Raw genomic sequence first — 18,072 nt, 5'->3', positions numbered from 1 at the left:
AAAGCATCCTTTCACACTTCACCTTTGGCTCAAGGAATATACAATACCTACAAAAGCCACTGGAGGAGCAATTTCTGTGCTGTCCTTTCTTCCTGAGCCCTGCTTTTGTTGGAAAGAATGCTTTTCTGGGAATCAGGATCCCTTGGTTCTTGTCCTCACTGTGCCTTTCTAACCTCGGTTCTTCTGGCACACTTCTCTCCTAGTTCTGATCCTTCTACATCTCTTTCCTGGGATCTTCCTCTGCCTCCCATTCCCTAACCATTAATGTCTCTCAAAATTCTGTCGAGGATCCTTGCATTCAATAGTATTTATTGAGCGCTTACTATGTGCAGAGCACTGTACTAAGCGCTTGGGATGAACAAGTCGGCAACAGATAGAGACAGTCCCTGCCGTTTGACGGGCTTACAGTCTAATCGGGGGAGACGGACAGACGAGAACAATGGCAATAAACAGCGTCAAGGGGAAGAACATCTCGTAAAAACAATGGCGACTAAATAGAATCAAGGCGATGTACAATTCATTAACAAAATAAATAGGGTAACGAAAATATATACAGTTGAGCGGACGAGTACAGTGCTGTGGGGATGGGAAGGGAGAGGTGGAGGAGCAGAGGGAAAAGGGGAAAATGAGGCTTTAGCTGCGGAGAGGTAAAGGGGGGATGGCAGAGGGAGTAGAGGGGGAAGAGGAGCTCAGTCTGGGAACGCCTCTTGGAGGAGGTGATTTTTAAGTAGGGTTTTGAAGAGGGAAAGAGAATCAGTTTGGCGGAGGTGAGGAGGGAGGGCGTTCCGGGACCGCGGGAGGACGTGACCCAGGGGTCGACGGCGGGATAGGCGAGACCGAGGGACGGTGAGGAGGTGGGCGGCGGAGGAGCGGAGCGTGCGGGGTGGGCGGTAGAAAGAGAGAAGGGAGGAGAGGTAGGAAGGGGCAAGGTGATGGAGAGCCTTGAAGCCTAGAGTGAGGAGTTTTTGTTTGGAGCGGAGGTCGAGAGGCAACCACTGGAGTGGGTCAAGGTGGTTGACGAAGTCGGAGGTGGGACCGGGAGGGCGGTAGATGACGGCGACAAGTAACTGGAGTGGGTGGTAGAGGCGAATGATATGGGCTTCGAAGGAGGGGAAGGAGAGGGAGGGGGGAGGAGGGATAGTGCGGAAGCGGCAACGGGGCGAGAGGAGGAAGCCGACGCCTCCTCCCTTACCTGTGAGTCTGGGGGAGTGGGAGAAGGAGAGGCCTCCGCTGGAGAGAGCGGCCGCGGAGACCATGTATTCGGGAGAGAGCCACGTTTCCGAAAGGGCGAGGAGGAGGAGAGAGCGGGAGAGGAAAAGGTCATGGATGAAAGGTAGCTTGCCTGTAATAGAGCGGGGGTTCCAGAGGCCACACTTGAAAGTAGCTGTGGGTGCAAGGGGAGGAGGGGGGGAAGGGCGGGGGGAGGGGAGGTTTGGATGGGAAGGAGGTGGCGGGGCCCTGGACGGGGAGAGGGGGATGAGGGGTGGCGGTGGGACAAGAGGACTGGGATGGGGCATGGGTGGGGAAGAGAGAAGGGGGGAGGGGTGAAGAGGGGGTTTGGTGGGGGGAAGAGTAGGGGGAGGGGGAAGAGGGGTGGCGCTGGTAAAGTGGGGTTCTAGGGCGGGAGAGGGGAGGGGGGGAGGAGACAGAGGAGAGAGCGGGAAAGAGCTGAGCGAGAGAGGGGAAGGAGAAGGGGAGGATAGGAAGGGGCGGGAGGGGGGAGGAGGGACATGGCGAGGCCAGAGAGGTGGGTGGCAGCACTGACAACAATAAACAGTAATAAACGAAATCGGTAATATAGCAACATGATACAGTATGATACAATACAGTAGTGCTAATATAGCAACACGATACAGTATGATACAATATAGTCGTGTTAATAAAAGGGGTGATGATCAGGGTCGGGGGTAGACTCGATTAAGGGGCGACCTGATCAAATTCAAAGTCTGACGACAATAAACAATAACAAGCGAGATCGCTAATATAGCAACATGCTACAGTAAGGCACACTACAATAGTGTTAATAAGCAGGCGATGACCAGGGTCGGGGGACGAGCCGACCCTACCGATCAGACTCAAAGTCGAGCGGCCAGTGGCCGAGAGAGTCCCAGAGCTCATGACCAAATAACCCTGTGGCGGCGGGGGGGCCCTGAGGTTGTCCGGGGTGGGTGGCGGCCGTAGGCGGCGGCTAAGGTAAGGTAACATGGTGAGAACAAGGACGTCGTCGCCCGGGGCGGGGGCGGGAGAGATGAATCACCTCAAGAGGGAAGAGGGAGTGAGGCCTTCCCAAAATGGCCGCCTCAGGCAGAGTGGGGGCTTCCCAAAATGGCCGCCTCGGGCGGAGTGGGGGAGCGGTTGGGGAGCACAATGTCCCCGGGCCCGAGCAGGGGGACACAATGTCCCCCGAGGACACAATGTCCTTGGGGCCGAGAAGGGGAGCACAATGTCCCCGGGCCCGAGCGGGGGGCGGGGGGGAGGGGTGGACTGGAAGCTGGTGGCTGGGGGTCTGTGGGGGCGAAGATCCGTAGTGTCGGAGTTCCCGAGCGGGGGTGCGGAGGTCCAGGTTGCGAAAGGCTGAGGCGGGCGCGGGTCCGGGTGGTCCGAGGCTCAGCTCCCCGGTGGAGGCGGAGGTAGCGCAGATGAGTCAGCGAGCGGTAGGCGAAGGGGGGCTTGTCGGGAATCGGGGCCGGGTGGGCCGAGGCTGCGCCTCAGGGGAGCAGAGATCCCGAGCCCACGAGGTAATGGCTCCAAGGGTCCGGGCGATGACAAGGCTCAGCTTCCCGGGAGAGGGGGGGTGGTCTCGGCGTGGATGAGTCGGCGGTCGGCGGCCAATAAGCCGCTAAAGTCGGCGGTCGGTGGCCAAAAGGCTGCTAGAGAGCTAGGCTGGAAACGGGGGGCAGGCAGCCCAAGGAACCACCGCCTGGGAGGAGAGCTCCAGAGTCCATGTGGTGGTCGATTCGGCTGGGAAGAGGGGCCCGGCGGTCTGAGACTTACCCCCAGGGGAGCAGAGATCCCGGGCCCACGTGGTATTTTCTAGTCTCACTTTACACTCTTTCCACTGGGGAGCTCTCCCATTTCTTCAACATCAATAATCACCTCTTTGCAGATGACTCCCCAATCTACTTCACGAGCCCTGACCTCACTCCTTCTCTGTCTTCTGGTATTTCCTCCTACCTCCAGGACCTCTCAGTATGGATGAATTACCGGCATGTCAAGCTCTCCATATCTCCCAAAATGAACTCATCTCCCTTCCCCAACCCTCGCCTGCACTTTACTTTCCCATTACAATTGCCATGCCACTATCCTCCCTGTCTCTCAAGCCTCTTACTCTTGTCTCTTCCCCCTCACCTGACTGCCATTTTCAGTCTGTCTTCCTCCACAACATCTCCAAAATCTTCCCTTTCCTTTCCACCCAATCAGTCCAGGCACTTGTCATGTCCGGGCTTGACTACTGTACCATCCTCCTTGCTGATCTCCCTGACTCGAGCCTTTCCTGTCTCCAGTCCATTCTTTGCTGAACAAATCAGCTTTCTGAAATATCATTGTGTTTACATCTCCTGACTCCTCAAAAATCTCCATTTTCACATCAAACAGAAAACTCTGTCCAGTGGCTTCAGAAGACTCAATCAGTTCTCTCCACTCTACTTATCCTCACTGCTCACCCACTATAGGCAAGCACACATTCTTCATTCCTCTCAAGACAACCTACTCGTTCTTCCTCATTCCTGTTTCCCCAGCCACTGACCTCTTGATCACACCTTCCTCCTTGCCTGGGAATCGCCCCCACTTCACATCCACCACACCACAGCTCTCCCATCTCCAAAGCCCTTTTTGAAATCATATCTCCTCCAGGAGGCCTTCCCTAAATTACTTCTCATCTTCTCACCTTACATCTCCAAAACTGCTACTTAAGCACTTCCACACCACCTAAGCACTTAAGTAACATATCTTCACTCTCTATTACTTCCTTCTCTCCGTAATTTATTTTAGCGTCTGCCTCTCCAATTAGACTGCAAGCTGAAAGCAGGGAAACGAATACTAATTCTACTCTACTTTCCTACACAGTAAACATGCCATAAATATTATTGATTGCCTGAATATTACTGAAAAGGCTGATTGTCAATTGATCCTCACTGCTGCATTGTCTGTACTCAAGAATGTGCTCTTCAGTATTCTCCTTTTGGCAATCACATATTTGCAGACTGCCACGTGGATGTCCTTTAAATGCAATATATCTAAAATTCATCTTCTCCCTCAAATCATCTTCTCCACCTAACTTTCCCGTGGTAATTGACAAAATTATCACCCTTTCTTTTTCTGAAATGGCAGCCCTGTCACTCCCTTTCAACTTTCACATTCAATCTGTGGCTAAATCCAGTAGGTTTTTCCTCCAATAACTTTCTAAAAAAAAAAATGGACAGATGCCCACATACACGCACGCACTCAGGAAGAATGACCAGACTTCCGAAAAAAGGCTGGATCACCAAGTGTGCGCCTATATGAACAGCAGAGTTTAGTTTTAATTAATTCTGGTAACCATCTCCAAATGATTCATTGGGGACCATGCCTGTAGCAAGACGGCTTTGGTGGATGAAACACGCAAGGACACCAGACGTTCCAACAGCTGTTGAACAGTGAACCGCAAGGCAGCAGCCACGAAGCAAGAACAAAGAACCAACAACAGAAAGGCAAAGTGGAGCAAATGGAGACGGTCTGTTGAGGGGCCAATGAAGCCGACAGACTAGGCTCATGGACAGAAATCAAAATGGGGGCTGCCCACCTGAAGCGGAAGCTTTACAAAGATCCAGAGGCTAAGAGGCAAGATCGAAGGCAGAGACAGTCCCTGCCTGAGTTCAGGCCATTGACATAACAGGGATCTCGCTAAAGGTGCAAACTGCAGCAGAGAACATCAGTCACATAACAGTCAGAGACGGGGAAAGGGAAAGGGCTGCACTGTCAGCAGCATCACATATTAAAATGAAGGCCAACTTCATTAAAAGCTGAGACAAATTTCACAGATGCAACAAATGCAAGACAGACAAGAGTACTTTGTACACAAATTTGCCAGGGCAGGGATAGTTTCTTTTCTTTTACATGTTTCCCCCGTGCCAGTTTTATATTCTGCACACAGTGCACTCAGTTAATTCTGTTGATGATGATGACAATGCTAAAAGGGGGAGCATAGCCTAGGGGAATGAGACAAGGACTGGAGGACAGAGGACTTGGGTTCTAATCCCAGCTCCTCCACGTGTGTACTCTGTGACCCTGGACAAGCTATTTAATTGCTCTGTGGCCTCAGTTTCCTCATCTGTAAAATGTGGATTCAATACCTGTTTTCCTTCTCCCTTAGTCCCCTAAAATAGGTCTATGTGTCTGATCTGATTGGATTGTATCTACGGCAGGGCTTGGTACAGAGTGAAAGCTTAATAAATCCCTCAATTATTCAGGATGATGGGATTTAATCTTTGGGTTTATTTGTGAAGGAATTAATAGTTTGTAGATTAGTGAATTGAGAGTTACAAAGACATTCTGGTACTGAAACCAAATTCCGTTTCTCATTTGTGTCCCCTGCAAGGGACCGGGCAAACTTTTGAGAAAAATACAACACAGAGCACATACACAGATGCTTCAAAGAGCCATGCTGACTGCCTCATTTTTTAACTTGGGCTCAAAGAACAGTTCTTTAGGCTGACTTCAAAGCTCACAACCATCCGGGTGTTGCTCTGCGTCAACAGCCAATTCCCCAGGTATTAATTACCCCAGATTTCTAAAACTTACCTCAGCTGACCTCTTTTGTTTACTGTTCTTCAAAGACAAGTTGACATAATAGTCTAGACTCTGTAAAACTGTTTCAAATAAAATGCTCCAAATCATCTGACCTCTTAAAATGAAATAGGTTGCACTTTCTGAACTTGTCTTCTCTGTGGTTGGGGTCTATGGTCCTATCTTCAAAATATGTTGCCATACCGTAATAGTTCACTTCCAGACCTGAGAATTTTTTAGTCATTCTCAAGGGACAACTAAACTCTCCTAGACTGTAAGCTCCTTGGAGACAGGGATCATATCTACCAACTCTACTGTACTCTCCCTCAAACTTAGTACAGTGTTCTGCACACACTAAGCACTAAGTAAATGCCGTTGATTGACTGATGTCAGACGAAACTGTAGTTGCACTGTATCAAATCTGGGCCCTGAAAGAAAACCTCACCAAACCCCAAAATGCTTTTATTACATATAAACCAGTGGTTCTCAAGGAAATCTGCTGGGGTTCCTACTGTGGCCACTGTTTTTAAAATACCCTAGCATGAGTTCTTCTTCTCCTCCTCCTCCTCGATGCCTCTATACTAGCATGACTCCCAGGTTTCTCCCTTGTTTCTCCCATGCTTCCTGCCCCTGCACCTGGATCCACTACTCCTCCCTCAGCACCACACAAATTAGGAGAAAGAAAACCCTGTCTCAGAGTTACAGATGGGCTAAATGTGGATTATAACCAGTTTAAAGAAGTTGTCTGGACCCGAAGCCCTAACTTTTTTTTCTATTGCCTCTATACTGAAACTCCACATTGTTCACATCAACTCGAGGTTTGGAAAAGTTGGGGCTTTATAGGACTCTTGTTTGGAATTTTAAAATTTAGGTTTCGTGGGAGGCAGCATGGCCTAATGAAAACAAAATTGGACACGGAGGCAGGAGACTTGTGTTTTAATCCAGGCTCTGCACCTTGTCTGTCTATGAGCCTCAGTTTTCTCATCTGTAAAATGGGGCTAGGATACCTTTTTTTTTTTCCCTCTCTCTGATCGTGACCCCCACGTGGAACAGAAACAGCATCCAATCTGATTATTAGAGCAGTGCTTGGCTCATAATAAGCGCTTAGCAAATGCCATCCTCATCATCTTTACAGCTCCCCACTCCTCCTCCGTACCCCCTGCCCTGAGTCTTGCCTGCCACAATCCCTGACGTCCGGCCAGGGAGAGACGCGCTTAAGACACACAAAGCCATCCATTTCCGGGAATGAATAATACACCGAGCGCAGTTTCCAGAAATAAAATCTATTTTCTCTTCTCTTTAAATGTTTCCCCTGAGGTAACCAACTTCCAAAGAGTGGTACCCCCAACCCACCACACCCAGCCACTCCTCAAAAAGACTGAACATTGTAGTTAGAGTTCACAGTTCGGCTCTGCTCAATCAGTCAATTCAGGGCGGCTGGGCTTTGGACACTGTAAAGACCCTGGGAGGGTGGGCTGAGGGCCCTTGCTTGGTTTAAGCCTTGATAATTATTAATAATAATAATAATGTGTTTGTTAAGTGCTTATTATGCGCCAAGCACTATACTAAGCAATGGGGCAGATCAGGATCAGGTCCCATCCAGGGCTCACAGTCTAAGCAGAAGGGAGAACAGGGATTGAATTTTATAGATGAAGGAACTGAGGCACGGAGAAGTTAAGTGACTTGCCCAAAGTGAAAAAGCAGGCAGGTGGTAGAGCCGGAATTAGAACCCAGATCCTCAGACTCCCACTCCCATACTCTTTCCACTAGGCCACAATGCTTCTCTCGCCATTTCGTTAACCCTCCAGGAACACTCTGCTCGCACAGGGAATTAGTACCCTAACAGGAGAACTTGTGTGATCTACAGAGATTAACCTACAATTTAGCCTGGCAGTGAATCGCCCCAGCTTAGCTGCCATTAAACCAACAGAGAAAGGCTGAATGACTAGCAGTGTCTGCACAGGCCAAATGTATTTTTTAACAAGAATCTGCTAAGCAAATCTAGTTTTAAGCACTGAGATTAGATTACCCAAAAGCACTGGCTTCGCCCCTCTAGCCTTATCCCCATCCCTTCCTAGCATGTATGCCTAACTGGCAGAAAATATTTCAGGGTTTTCACTGAGTTCGAGTGTTGGGGATCACTGCTGTGGGTGGGGGGAACCTCGCATGCCACAGCCAAGGCATGTCATGCTGCCTGTGACGTCACCCCACAACATCTTATGATGTCATCTGTGTCTCAGGTCACTCTGGGGCCCCCGCAAGGCAAACAAGCCCTGGGCCAAAATAAACCTGGACCCAGCCCTGAGGATACGTCACAGTCCGCCATCAGCTACGTTCGAGCATCAGCATACACTGCATACAGAGCACCTAACAAGGCACTTGGTAACATATGATAAAAGGAGTTCACAAACTAGAGGAGGTGGCGGGCCAAAGGGGACTGTACACAGAGAGTGGAAACAAGAGGAAAAAACATAGGTACCATCCTCCCTCTCCCAAACAGAGAGCAGCCCACCAAGTTTAGCTAAAGAATGAAAACAGCACTCTCCTAAAATTCCTTGCAGAATCCTTTTGGTTTAACCAAGAGTCATCAAAAGTCAGGCAGGTCAGGATTTTTGTCTCCAAACTCAATGGCCTCAAATAAGTATGCCACCACCAGGCTACGCAGAAGGCAGCTGTTCTCTTTTGGCCGAAGATCAGCCTAAACTTTACAACTGTTCTGCTGGCTATGTAAAAGAAAAAAATAACACGCTCATTTATACACCACCCTACACTAGTGCCTTTCTGCTTAAGATTCAAAGATCCTTTCCCACCATGTAAAAAAAAAAACCAAGGTATCCCAAACAAATCACTAGGATCAAAACCAAACTACCACAAGCCCTAAACAAAATCTCTTGGTTTCAGTATTTGCATTCAAGGTTAATTAAAAGTAAACTAAATGTATTGGTAACAAGTGATGAAGCAATTCCAAGCCAGCACCAAGGTTCCCATTTCTAACTATAGTTTCAAAAGAAAGCCATTGAAGGGTTATAACTTGCTTCTATTTTGAATCTTTAAAGAAGGAATACATATACAACCATTCAGGGTAACCATGAGGAGCACTGAAGTGTACAAAATGCCTCAGCCGCCCTCTCCAATTCCACTACCCTAGGCCCATACCTACATCCTGCAAAGCCAAAATACAAATAAGTTTCTGCTTACAATGTGTGAACGCTCACAAAGGCACACTCTCAGCGTGGTGCAGTGGAAAGAGCACGGGCTTTGGAGTCAGGGCTCATGAGTTTGAATCCCAGCTCTACCACTTGTCAGCTGTGTGACTGTGGGCAAGTCACTTAACTTCTCTGTGCCTCAGTTCCCTCATCTGTAAAATGGGGATTAAGACTGTGAGCCCCACGTGGGACAACCTGATTCCCTTGTGTCTAACCCAGCGCTTAGAACAGTGCTCGGCACATAGTAAGCGCTTAACAAATACCAACATTATTATTATTATTATTATTAAAAGCATGCTTGCAGGAGAACAAGATTCCTTTCCAATAATTCTCTTTGGGAATTATTTGTCCACGGCCTCCTCTTATGATCCACGGTGAAAAACTGTGGTATTTGTTAAGGGCTTATTACATACCAAGCACTGTGCTAAATTCTGGAGAAAATACTATCATAACTGACACAGTCCTTGCAACGTATGAGACTCAGAACCTAAGGGGAAGAGAGAACAGGCATTCCCATTTTACAGATGTGGAAACTGAGGCACCGAAAAGTTAACTGACTTCCCAAGATCCCAGAACTGGCAAGTGGCAGACCCGGGACTAGTACACAGATCTCCCGATTCCCCAATCAGTGGCATTTATTCAGTCCTTACTGTTTGCAGCATACTGTACTAAGTGGTTGGGAAAGTACAACAGAGTAAATAGACACTATCCCTGCCCTCAAGGAATTTATAATCTAGCAAGGGAGATAGTCATTATAATAAATTACAGATTGGGGGAGCAATGGATAATGAAGATCCACATCTAAATGCTGTGGAGGTGGGAGGTAGGGTGTGAATCTAAATGCTTAGGGGATATGGAATTAAGCGCATAGACAATGCTGTTGAGAGGGAGAATAGGGTGGTGAGGTTAGTCAGGAAGGCTTCCTGGAGGAGACATTACTCTCTGAGATATGTGAGATATATATGCTCCTGACCCAACTCCAAGGACCTCTCTCCTTCTCTGCTGTCTGACATTTCCTCCTGCCTTCAAGACATACCTATTTGGATGTCCTGTCATCACCTCAAACGTAACACTGTCCGAAGTACAACTCCTCATCTTCCCACCCAAACCCTGTCCTCAACCTGACTTTCCCATCACTGTATACAACACTACCATCCTTCCTGTTTCACAATCCCACAACCTTGGCATTATCCTTGACTCCTCTCTTTCAACCCACATATTCAATCTGTCACCAAATCCTGTCAGTTCAATCTTAACAACACCGCTAAAATCTGTTCTTTCCTCTCTACCCAAACTGCTACCTTGTTAATCTAAGGATTTATCCTATCCTGCTTTATAACTCCATTAGCCTCCTTGTTGACCTCCCTGCTTCCCCCATTTCACTAGACTGCTCGGATCATTTTCCCACAAAAATGTTAAAGTTCCCATTTTCCCACTTCTCAAGAACCTCCAGTAGCTGCCCATCCACCTCTACATCAAACAGAAACTCCTTACCGTAAGCTTTAAAGCACTCAATCACCTTTCCTCCTCCTACCTCCCTCGCTACTCTCCTACAACAATTCAGCCCACATACTTCACTCCTCTAATGACAACCTACTCACTGTACTTCCATCTCATCTATTTCACCTCTGACCTCTCACCCACATCCTGCCGCTGACTTGGAACTCCCTCCCTCCCCCTTGCACTTCGATTTGCACCCTTTATTCACCCTTCAGCACTTTGGTACATATCCATAATTTATTTATATTAACATCTGTATTCCCCTCTAGCCTGTAAGCTCCTTGCGGGCAGGGAATGTGTCTATCAACTCTGTTATATTATACTCTCCCAAACACTTAGAACAGTTCTCTGGACACAGTAAAGTGCTCAGTAAATACAATTGATTGATATGATTTTAGTAGAGCTATGAAGATGAGGAGAATGGTGGTCTGTCAGCTATGGAATTCCAGGCAGGAGGGAGGGAGGGAGGATGTGAACAAGGGGTTGATGGCAAAAGAGACATGAGCGAATCACAGTGAGCAGGCTGGTATTCTTCATAATAATAATAACAATACTATTTGTTAAGCACTTACTTTGTGCCGGGCATGGTACTATGTGCTGGGGTCGATACAAGATAATAAGGTTGGACACAGTCCATGTCCCACATGGGGCTCACAACCTTAATCCCCATTTTACAAATGAAGTAATTGAGGCACAGAGAGGTTAAGTGACTTGCCCCAGGTCATACAGCAGACAAGTGGTAGAGCCAGGATTAATCCATGACCTTCTGACTCCCAGGCCCCTGATGGAGGAGTGAAGTGTGGGGGTTGAATTGTAGTGCTTTCCATTTAGCCATGCTGAGGCTTGACTTTCCTTGTGCGCCTTTAAAAATTACACACTGGAACCTTGCTTCCCTTGTCCATATGGGATGGGGGCTTTTTTGTTTCGTTTTTCCCGACTCTATTTCTTAACTTTTTAATTTGAAATACAGGTGCAAGATCTCTAAATGTTTCAGTCTTGGTACAGTCTAAACCCTTCACCCCCAGACTCTGTTTGAGGCTCCCAGAATTACTAGATGACTCACTGAGTAAATACCCAATACATTTCTAGATTTTCTGGCAAACTGACTGACTTGCCCTGTGTATCCTCCAGGAAAACTGAAGGGATAAACGCTATAGGCAGATTTTCACACATTAGTTCACCAGGCTGCTCAGGGTTCTGTAAAATACCCCGAGGCCTGGGTAAGCTCCATTCAGGCAAGTGATAATAATGTAGGGGAGGCATGGCAGCATATTTGTGTGGAGAACTTCACTAAAAAAGAATCAATTTAAAGGTGTGTTGTTTATCATACTAAAAAAAGACTAAATTTAAGACAAAATTCAAATGCAATGTTTTTCTTAGAATTCCCACCCTGTTCTAAATCCTTCCACAGTCCGTTTGCTGTAGCTTTCTGGAAGAGACCCTTGAACATGCTTGCCAGCAGCTGTTTCTAAAAAGGAACGAGACTTGGATCAAGGCACAAGAAGGCAACTGGAATATGACAAAGGCAGCAGGTGAAATTCTGTCAATCAGTGGATTCCTCTCTTGTTCTAAGTTGGGAAAACTGTATTCCCTGAATGACGGTCACTGGACTATGCAGTGCTTCAATTCAGCTTCAACAAACTGTCGGCCTGAATAAACGCCACGAGGCTCCTCAAATACGGCCTTGAGTCAGGGAACGTGTCTACCAACTCTGTTATTATTGTACTCTTCCAAGCATTTAGTTAGCTGCGCCGCACAAAGTGCTCAAAAAATACCATGGATTGAGCGATTGAGTCCAGACTCACTCCCTTCACACACAGACTCTTTCTCTCAGCTGCATACGACTGGATGGAACTTTGCCAGGGTCCATCCACTAAGCCACCCCAATTCACTCTTTCTAGTCTTACACTCCGCTACCCTGAGTTTCTCCTACCTGTACTGGTGCTCCTGCAGGACTTGGTAAATGCTGATAAGGAAAGTTTGATTTTTGAAGCCCTCCACAACACAGTCTTTGTAGATCCGGAACTCAGCTGCTGTCACTGCCTCGCCCTCAGGAATCTGGGACAAGTTGAACTTGAACTCTTTGTGGTGCTGCTGGTGAGGAGAAAACTCCTTGTCGTACTCCACTGCAGGATTAAGCCAAAGAAAGAGCGACAGTTATTGTTATATAGTAGGTACAGGGCACCGGGTGTTAACTTCAATACAGTCTATCTTTGTACAGTGCATCTTTCCATTAGGCATTTTGGACAGCAAGATGGGGAGTTAGGGAATGTTCTTCCCCAAATGGGCATATATCTAGACAGAACACAAGGTGGTGTCAATCAATCAATTGGTGGAATAGACTGCATGTCTTTTTTTTTTTAATGATACTTGCTTAGTGATTACTATGCATCACGCACTACACTAAGTACTGGGGTAAATATAAGGTGATCAGGTCATACACAGTCCCATCCCACATGGGGTTTACAGTCTAAGTAAGAGGGAGTAGGATTTAATCTCAATTTTACAAATGAGGCAACTGAGGCACAGAGAACTTCAGTGACATGCCCAAGGTCACACAGCAGCCAAGTGGTGGAGCTGTGATTAGAAGCCAGGTCCTCTGACTCCTAGGCCTGTGCTCTTCCCAATAAGCCATGCTGCTTTTCAACTGATGGGCTTTCTAAGCCTTTTCTCCTCCTCATTTCCAGCTTTTGATTTCACCACTTACTCCTGAAGTCTTCTCTGAGATGGGAGAAGAGGAAAGGAGTTGAGATGGAACACAAAACTTATTCATTTGCTCTTTCTAGGTTTGGGAAAATTTGGACTCTACAGAAACTGAAATTGCTATTTAAAAAAAAAAGTTCTGTTCATTTGAATTTTCCTTGGTATCCCTTTCATCTAGGCCCCCAGATTGTGACTTGTTTCACAAGAAGAGGACCTGTAGGAAACCATTTCCAGACATTCTAAGGAACAGTTTTTGTTAAAGAAACAGCCCGCTGTTTCCAAAACAAATCTTAGGATGTGGCCACTAGAGTTCAAAAACAGACATCCTTGCTGTTCCCTTCATCTGGTGGTTTTTAGAGTAACCACAACTAGACCGCCACATTTATGGTTGAGTAATCTGGGAGGGGAGATTGGGAGGGAGCAACTGGTGTAGCTAGTAATAATAATATAATAATAATAATGATAATTGTGACATTTGGTAAGCACTTACTATGTGCCAGGCACTCTCCTAAGCACTGGGGTGGATACTAGCAAATCATATTGGACACAGTCCCTGTCCCACGTGGGGCTCACAGTCTCAATTCCCGTTTTACAGATAAGGCAACTGAGGCACAGAAAAGTGAAGTAACTTGCCCAAGGTCACACGGCAGACAAGTGGCAGAGCAGAGATTAGAATTCATGACCTTCTGACTCCCAGGCCCATGCTGACTCTGATATTTCTGGGTATTGGCTTGGGGAGTGTTTGTGTATATGAGAGAGAGAGTACATGGGAGCAAATGTATATATATATATATATATATATATATATATATATATATATATATATATCTGTTGGGGGAGGAGGTGAATGTGTGAAGGTGTGATGCCAACTTGCACCAAGGTTTGGCTGTGGGTCCTGTGGGTAAAGCCCTGGCACCTGTTCTGGAACCTCAGCACCTTACAGTGCCCTGCACACAGTAAGCACTCAATAAATACTACGATTGATTAATGGTGAAGGCGTAGCACTTTTTCAGCCCCAACCCCTGTTCCACAGAAAACCAGCAGCCCTGAAATAAGCAAGGAACTTGGGACTTGTGCGGCAACAGAGGCAAGAGGAACATGCCATATCTGCCCACTCCCTTGCCACCGTCTAGGTACTTTCCTACCTTCCTCTCCTGTCTGTTTGGAATCACGATCTGGGTTTCCAACAGAGTTGTCACTCCCCACCCTTTCCCTTACCTCTCTGACCTGGACCCACCTATGCCTCAGCTCATTTATTCCATTTCTTCAGAACTCCTCCCTATGAGTCTTCACCATGTATTACCCTCCTCGCTCTCCCCACTGAGTCACTGCCATCTCACTGAAGCTTTCTTGGAAGCCTTCCTTTCCTCCTCCGCCTTCTAGCCTACAACTGACTACAAGCGAATCATGTGGTAATTTGGGCTTCTAAGGATGCACTACATAAAAAGAGCGACTCCACCAATTCAGCATAGTAAGTGAATGACAAAGACAATGGCAGCTGGGACATTGCAGGTTCTGTTGAATTTAGTGTGACTTCTTCAGAGAACCCAAGTTTGGTCTCTTTAACCTTTACACGATCCAGAGCATAGATGTTGGAAGGAAGGTGAGCTGTCTGGGCTCTTGGCTTTTACCCATGGTTACCTGCTCTGCCAAATTAGCTGCTGTTCCCCGCCTTTGGTTTAAGGGATTATTGATTCAACATGTAAAGCACTGACATTACTCACTCCGCCTCCACCACACGAATGATGGTCTTTACTCTCTGATTTCATTTTATTTATGAGTCCACCAATCACCTTCCTTAATTCTCCCCCTAAAGCAACCAGCCTCCAAACAACACCCAAGAATTAGAGGCCATGATGGCAGACATGGCTCCTTTCTCTGCTGCCTCTCCAAAGGCTCTCAATTAGAAGGAAAGGTATACCGATGAGTGTTTCCCAGCATGTGGCTGATCCCCCAGAAAAGTATGCTGTTTGGTTCTTATGAGTGGACCATAGTGCAACCAAACCCATTCGTTAAGGCTTCTTTATTTTAGAAAACATTTAGGCCACCTTCCCTGAAAGTTCATATGAACTTACAACAACAACAACTGTAGTTTTTGCTAAGCACTTACTATGTACCAAGTACTGTACTAAGCACTGGGGTAGGTACAAGATAATCAGGTCTCACACGGGGCCTATAGTCTCCGTAGAAGGGAGAAGAGGTGTTGAATCTCCATTTTGCAGATAGAGGAACTGATGCTCGGAGAAGTTATGCGACTTACCCGAGGTCACGCAGCAGATGAGTGGCAAAGTTGGTATTAGAACCCAGATCCTCTAACTTTCAGGTCCGTGCTTTTTCCACTAGGTCATGCTCCTTTTTTATAGAATTAATAGAATTCTTTCTCCTTGAAAGAATTCCAAATAAATCAATAACATCGACTGAATTTCTACGTTGTGCAGAGCACTGTACCAAGTGCTTGGGAGAGTTCCACAGATTCCATATACAGGATCCCTGCTCTAGGGTTTACAATCTAATGGACAAATAGAAGGCAGTAATGGAAAGCAGAAAATTAGAGAAACAGTGTGTCCTAGTGGAAAGTACAGAGGTTTGAGAGTCAGAGGACCTGCATTCTAATTCTGGCTCTGTCACTTGTCTGCTGTGTGACCTTGGACAAGTAGCTTAACTTTTTGTGCTTCAATTACCTCATCTGTAAAATGGGGATTATGACTGTGAGCCCCAAGAGGGGCCAGGACTGTGTTCAACCTAATTAGTTTGTATCTATCCCAGCGCTTAGTACAGTGCCTGTCATAGTATAAGTGCTTAACAAATACTACTAAAAAATATATACACAAGTGCTATATGAGAAGGCATTGTGAATAGTTTAGTGCTTAAATGGTACAGAGGCGCCAATTGTGGGGTGGGAAGATGAGAGATTAATTGGGGAATGCCTCGTGCAGGAGATGTGATTTCAGAAGGGCTTTGAAGAAACAGAGAACTGTGGTCAGTTGGATTTGAATGGGGAGGGAGCTTCAGGCAAGTGGGAGGGCGTGAGCAAGAAGCTGATGATTGTGGTGGGAGAGACAAGAATGAGAGCTTGAGGAGACCAAAGAGTGTGATCTGAGGTACAGTGGGAGAGACCGTGGATAAATAGGAGGGGAAATAAATAAATAAATAGTGGTTTAAAGCCACTCTCGTATATGAATTCTTTCAGGTATGCAGGTTAACCCCATTTTACAGACAGGGAATGTGAGGCAGAAGGCGATTAAAATGACTTTCTCAGGGTCATGCTGTATGTCCATAGCAGACCTGGAATAGGAATCCAAGTTTCCTAGCCCTGATTCTCTTCCACTGTAGTGACAGCAGTGATAGAGCCAGGACTACACTCAAAATACTAAAATTAAAAAGACTCCAAATCCAAGTGGAGAAGTGAATTTGGTTAATTTTCCGAAGTGGCTCTCGGCTCTTAGAGTAAAAGCTAAGGCACACAATTCACAATGGGTTTGTCTCCAGTCATAGGCCCAGCCATAGCCATGCACGCAGAAGGCAGAGGAGAAAGAACATAGGGTTGCTTCTTCTCGCCCATGGCAGTGGAAGGACCCTGCCCTACCCTGCTCCAGACTAGTGGGAGAAGTCATAGGTGACAGGATGATTTAGATAACTAAGAGGGCTCAGAAGAGGAGCAATACAGATAACCTAAACCGATCCCTCTAAGGGAAGAACCAAGATAGAGGAGAAATCAGAGGCAGGTCAGTAGAGATATTTGTAAATGAGAAAACACAATTCCTTGCTTTAAGAAGGACCACTTTATTTGTCTCTTAACATTATGATTGAAAGCTCAAAGGAAACACCTCCAAAAGCCTCATGGCCTACTGGCAAAAGCACGGGCTTAGGAGTCTGAGGACGTGGGTTCTAATCCTGGCTCCGGCACTTACCCGTTTCGTGATCTTGAGAAGTCACTTAACTTCTCTGTGCCTCAGTTACCTTACCTACAAAATGGGGATTGCCACTGTGAGCCCCACGTGGAAAAGGGACTGTGTCCAAACTGATTATCTTGTATGTACTCCAGTGCTTAAAACAGTACTTGGTACATGGTAAGCACTTTACAAATACCATAATTATTATAAATCCCATTTTCACCATTAGCTTCATTTCCCTTCTCCCATCAAGTCTTTCTCCAGGGCTGCTGGGAGTGTGGGCATCTGCACCAGGACCAGATATTTACCCCAGGAATTGGGCTGTGTAATTTCACACAGGTGAAAGCACTTTCCCTGGAGGTGGACAGCCCCCAAAACTAGTCTGACCAATTGTCTAGGGAGACCTTTTCCAACTACCCACTGCTGTTAAGAGGCAATTGCAAGAGAAATAGTGTGAAGGGACCCATGCCTGAGAATTAGAGGACTGGATGCTAATCCTGGCTCTGTCACTTGCCTGCTGGATGGCCTTGGACAAGTCACTTAACTTCTCCATGCCTCAGTTTCCTCATCCATCCTATTTACATTGTGGGCCCCACATGGTACAGGGACTCTGTCTGACCTGATTATTTTGTATCTATCCCAGTGCTGTTTGGCACAGAGCACTTTAACAAATACTAGAATAATAATTATTAGAGGGGAAAGGGAGATGCATAGATAATGAATACGCTGCCAAAAGGGTAACTGGCAGTCACTCACATTGGGTAATACTTTGCATTTTGGGTGGTAGCTTGACCTTGGACAAGTCACTTAAGTTCTCGATGCCTTAGTTTCCTCATCTGTAAAATGGGGATTAAATACCTATTCTTTCTTTCCCTTAGACCGTGAGCCCTATGTGGGAATGGGATTGTGTCTAATCTGATTGTACTGTATCTACCACTGCACTTTACCCAATCCTTGCCACACAATTAACTGCTTAACAAATAACACCATTTCAATATATCATATAT

At 46.6% G+C, this 18,072-nt stretch overlaps 1 protein-coding gene across 1 annotated transcript in view; it reads right to left on the bottom strand.

Annotated features, from left to right (window-relative positions):
• Window positions 1-18,072, bottom strand: part of BMP6 (bone morphogenetic protein 6) — a 122,990-nt gene that overhangs the window by 23,031 nt on the left and 81,887 nt on the right. The window contains exon 2 of the mRNA XM_029053057.2: window positions 12,403-12,595. Coding sequence (XP_028908890.1) covers window positions 12,403-12,595 — 193 coding nt within the window. The remainder of the gene's footprint in view (window positions 1-12,402; window positions 12,596-18,072) is intronic.

Source organism: Ornithorhynchus anatinus, chromosome X2 (assembly GCF_004115215.2).
Source record: "Ornithorhynchus anatinus isolate Pmale09 chromosome X2, mOrnAna1.pri.v4, whole genome shotgun sequence".
Lineage (NCBI taxonomy): Eukaryota > Metazoa > Chordata > Mammalia > Monotremata > Ornithorhynchidae > Ornithorhynchus > Ornithorhynchus anatinus.
Note: the sequence above shows the minus strand (reverse complement) of the source record. Positions and strands in the feature narration are given on the sequence as shown.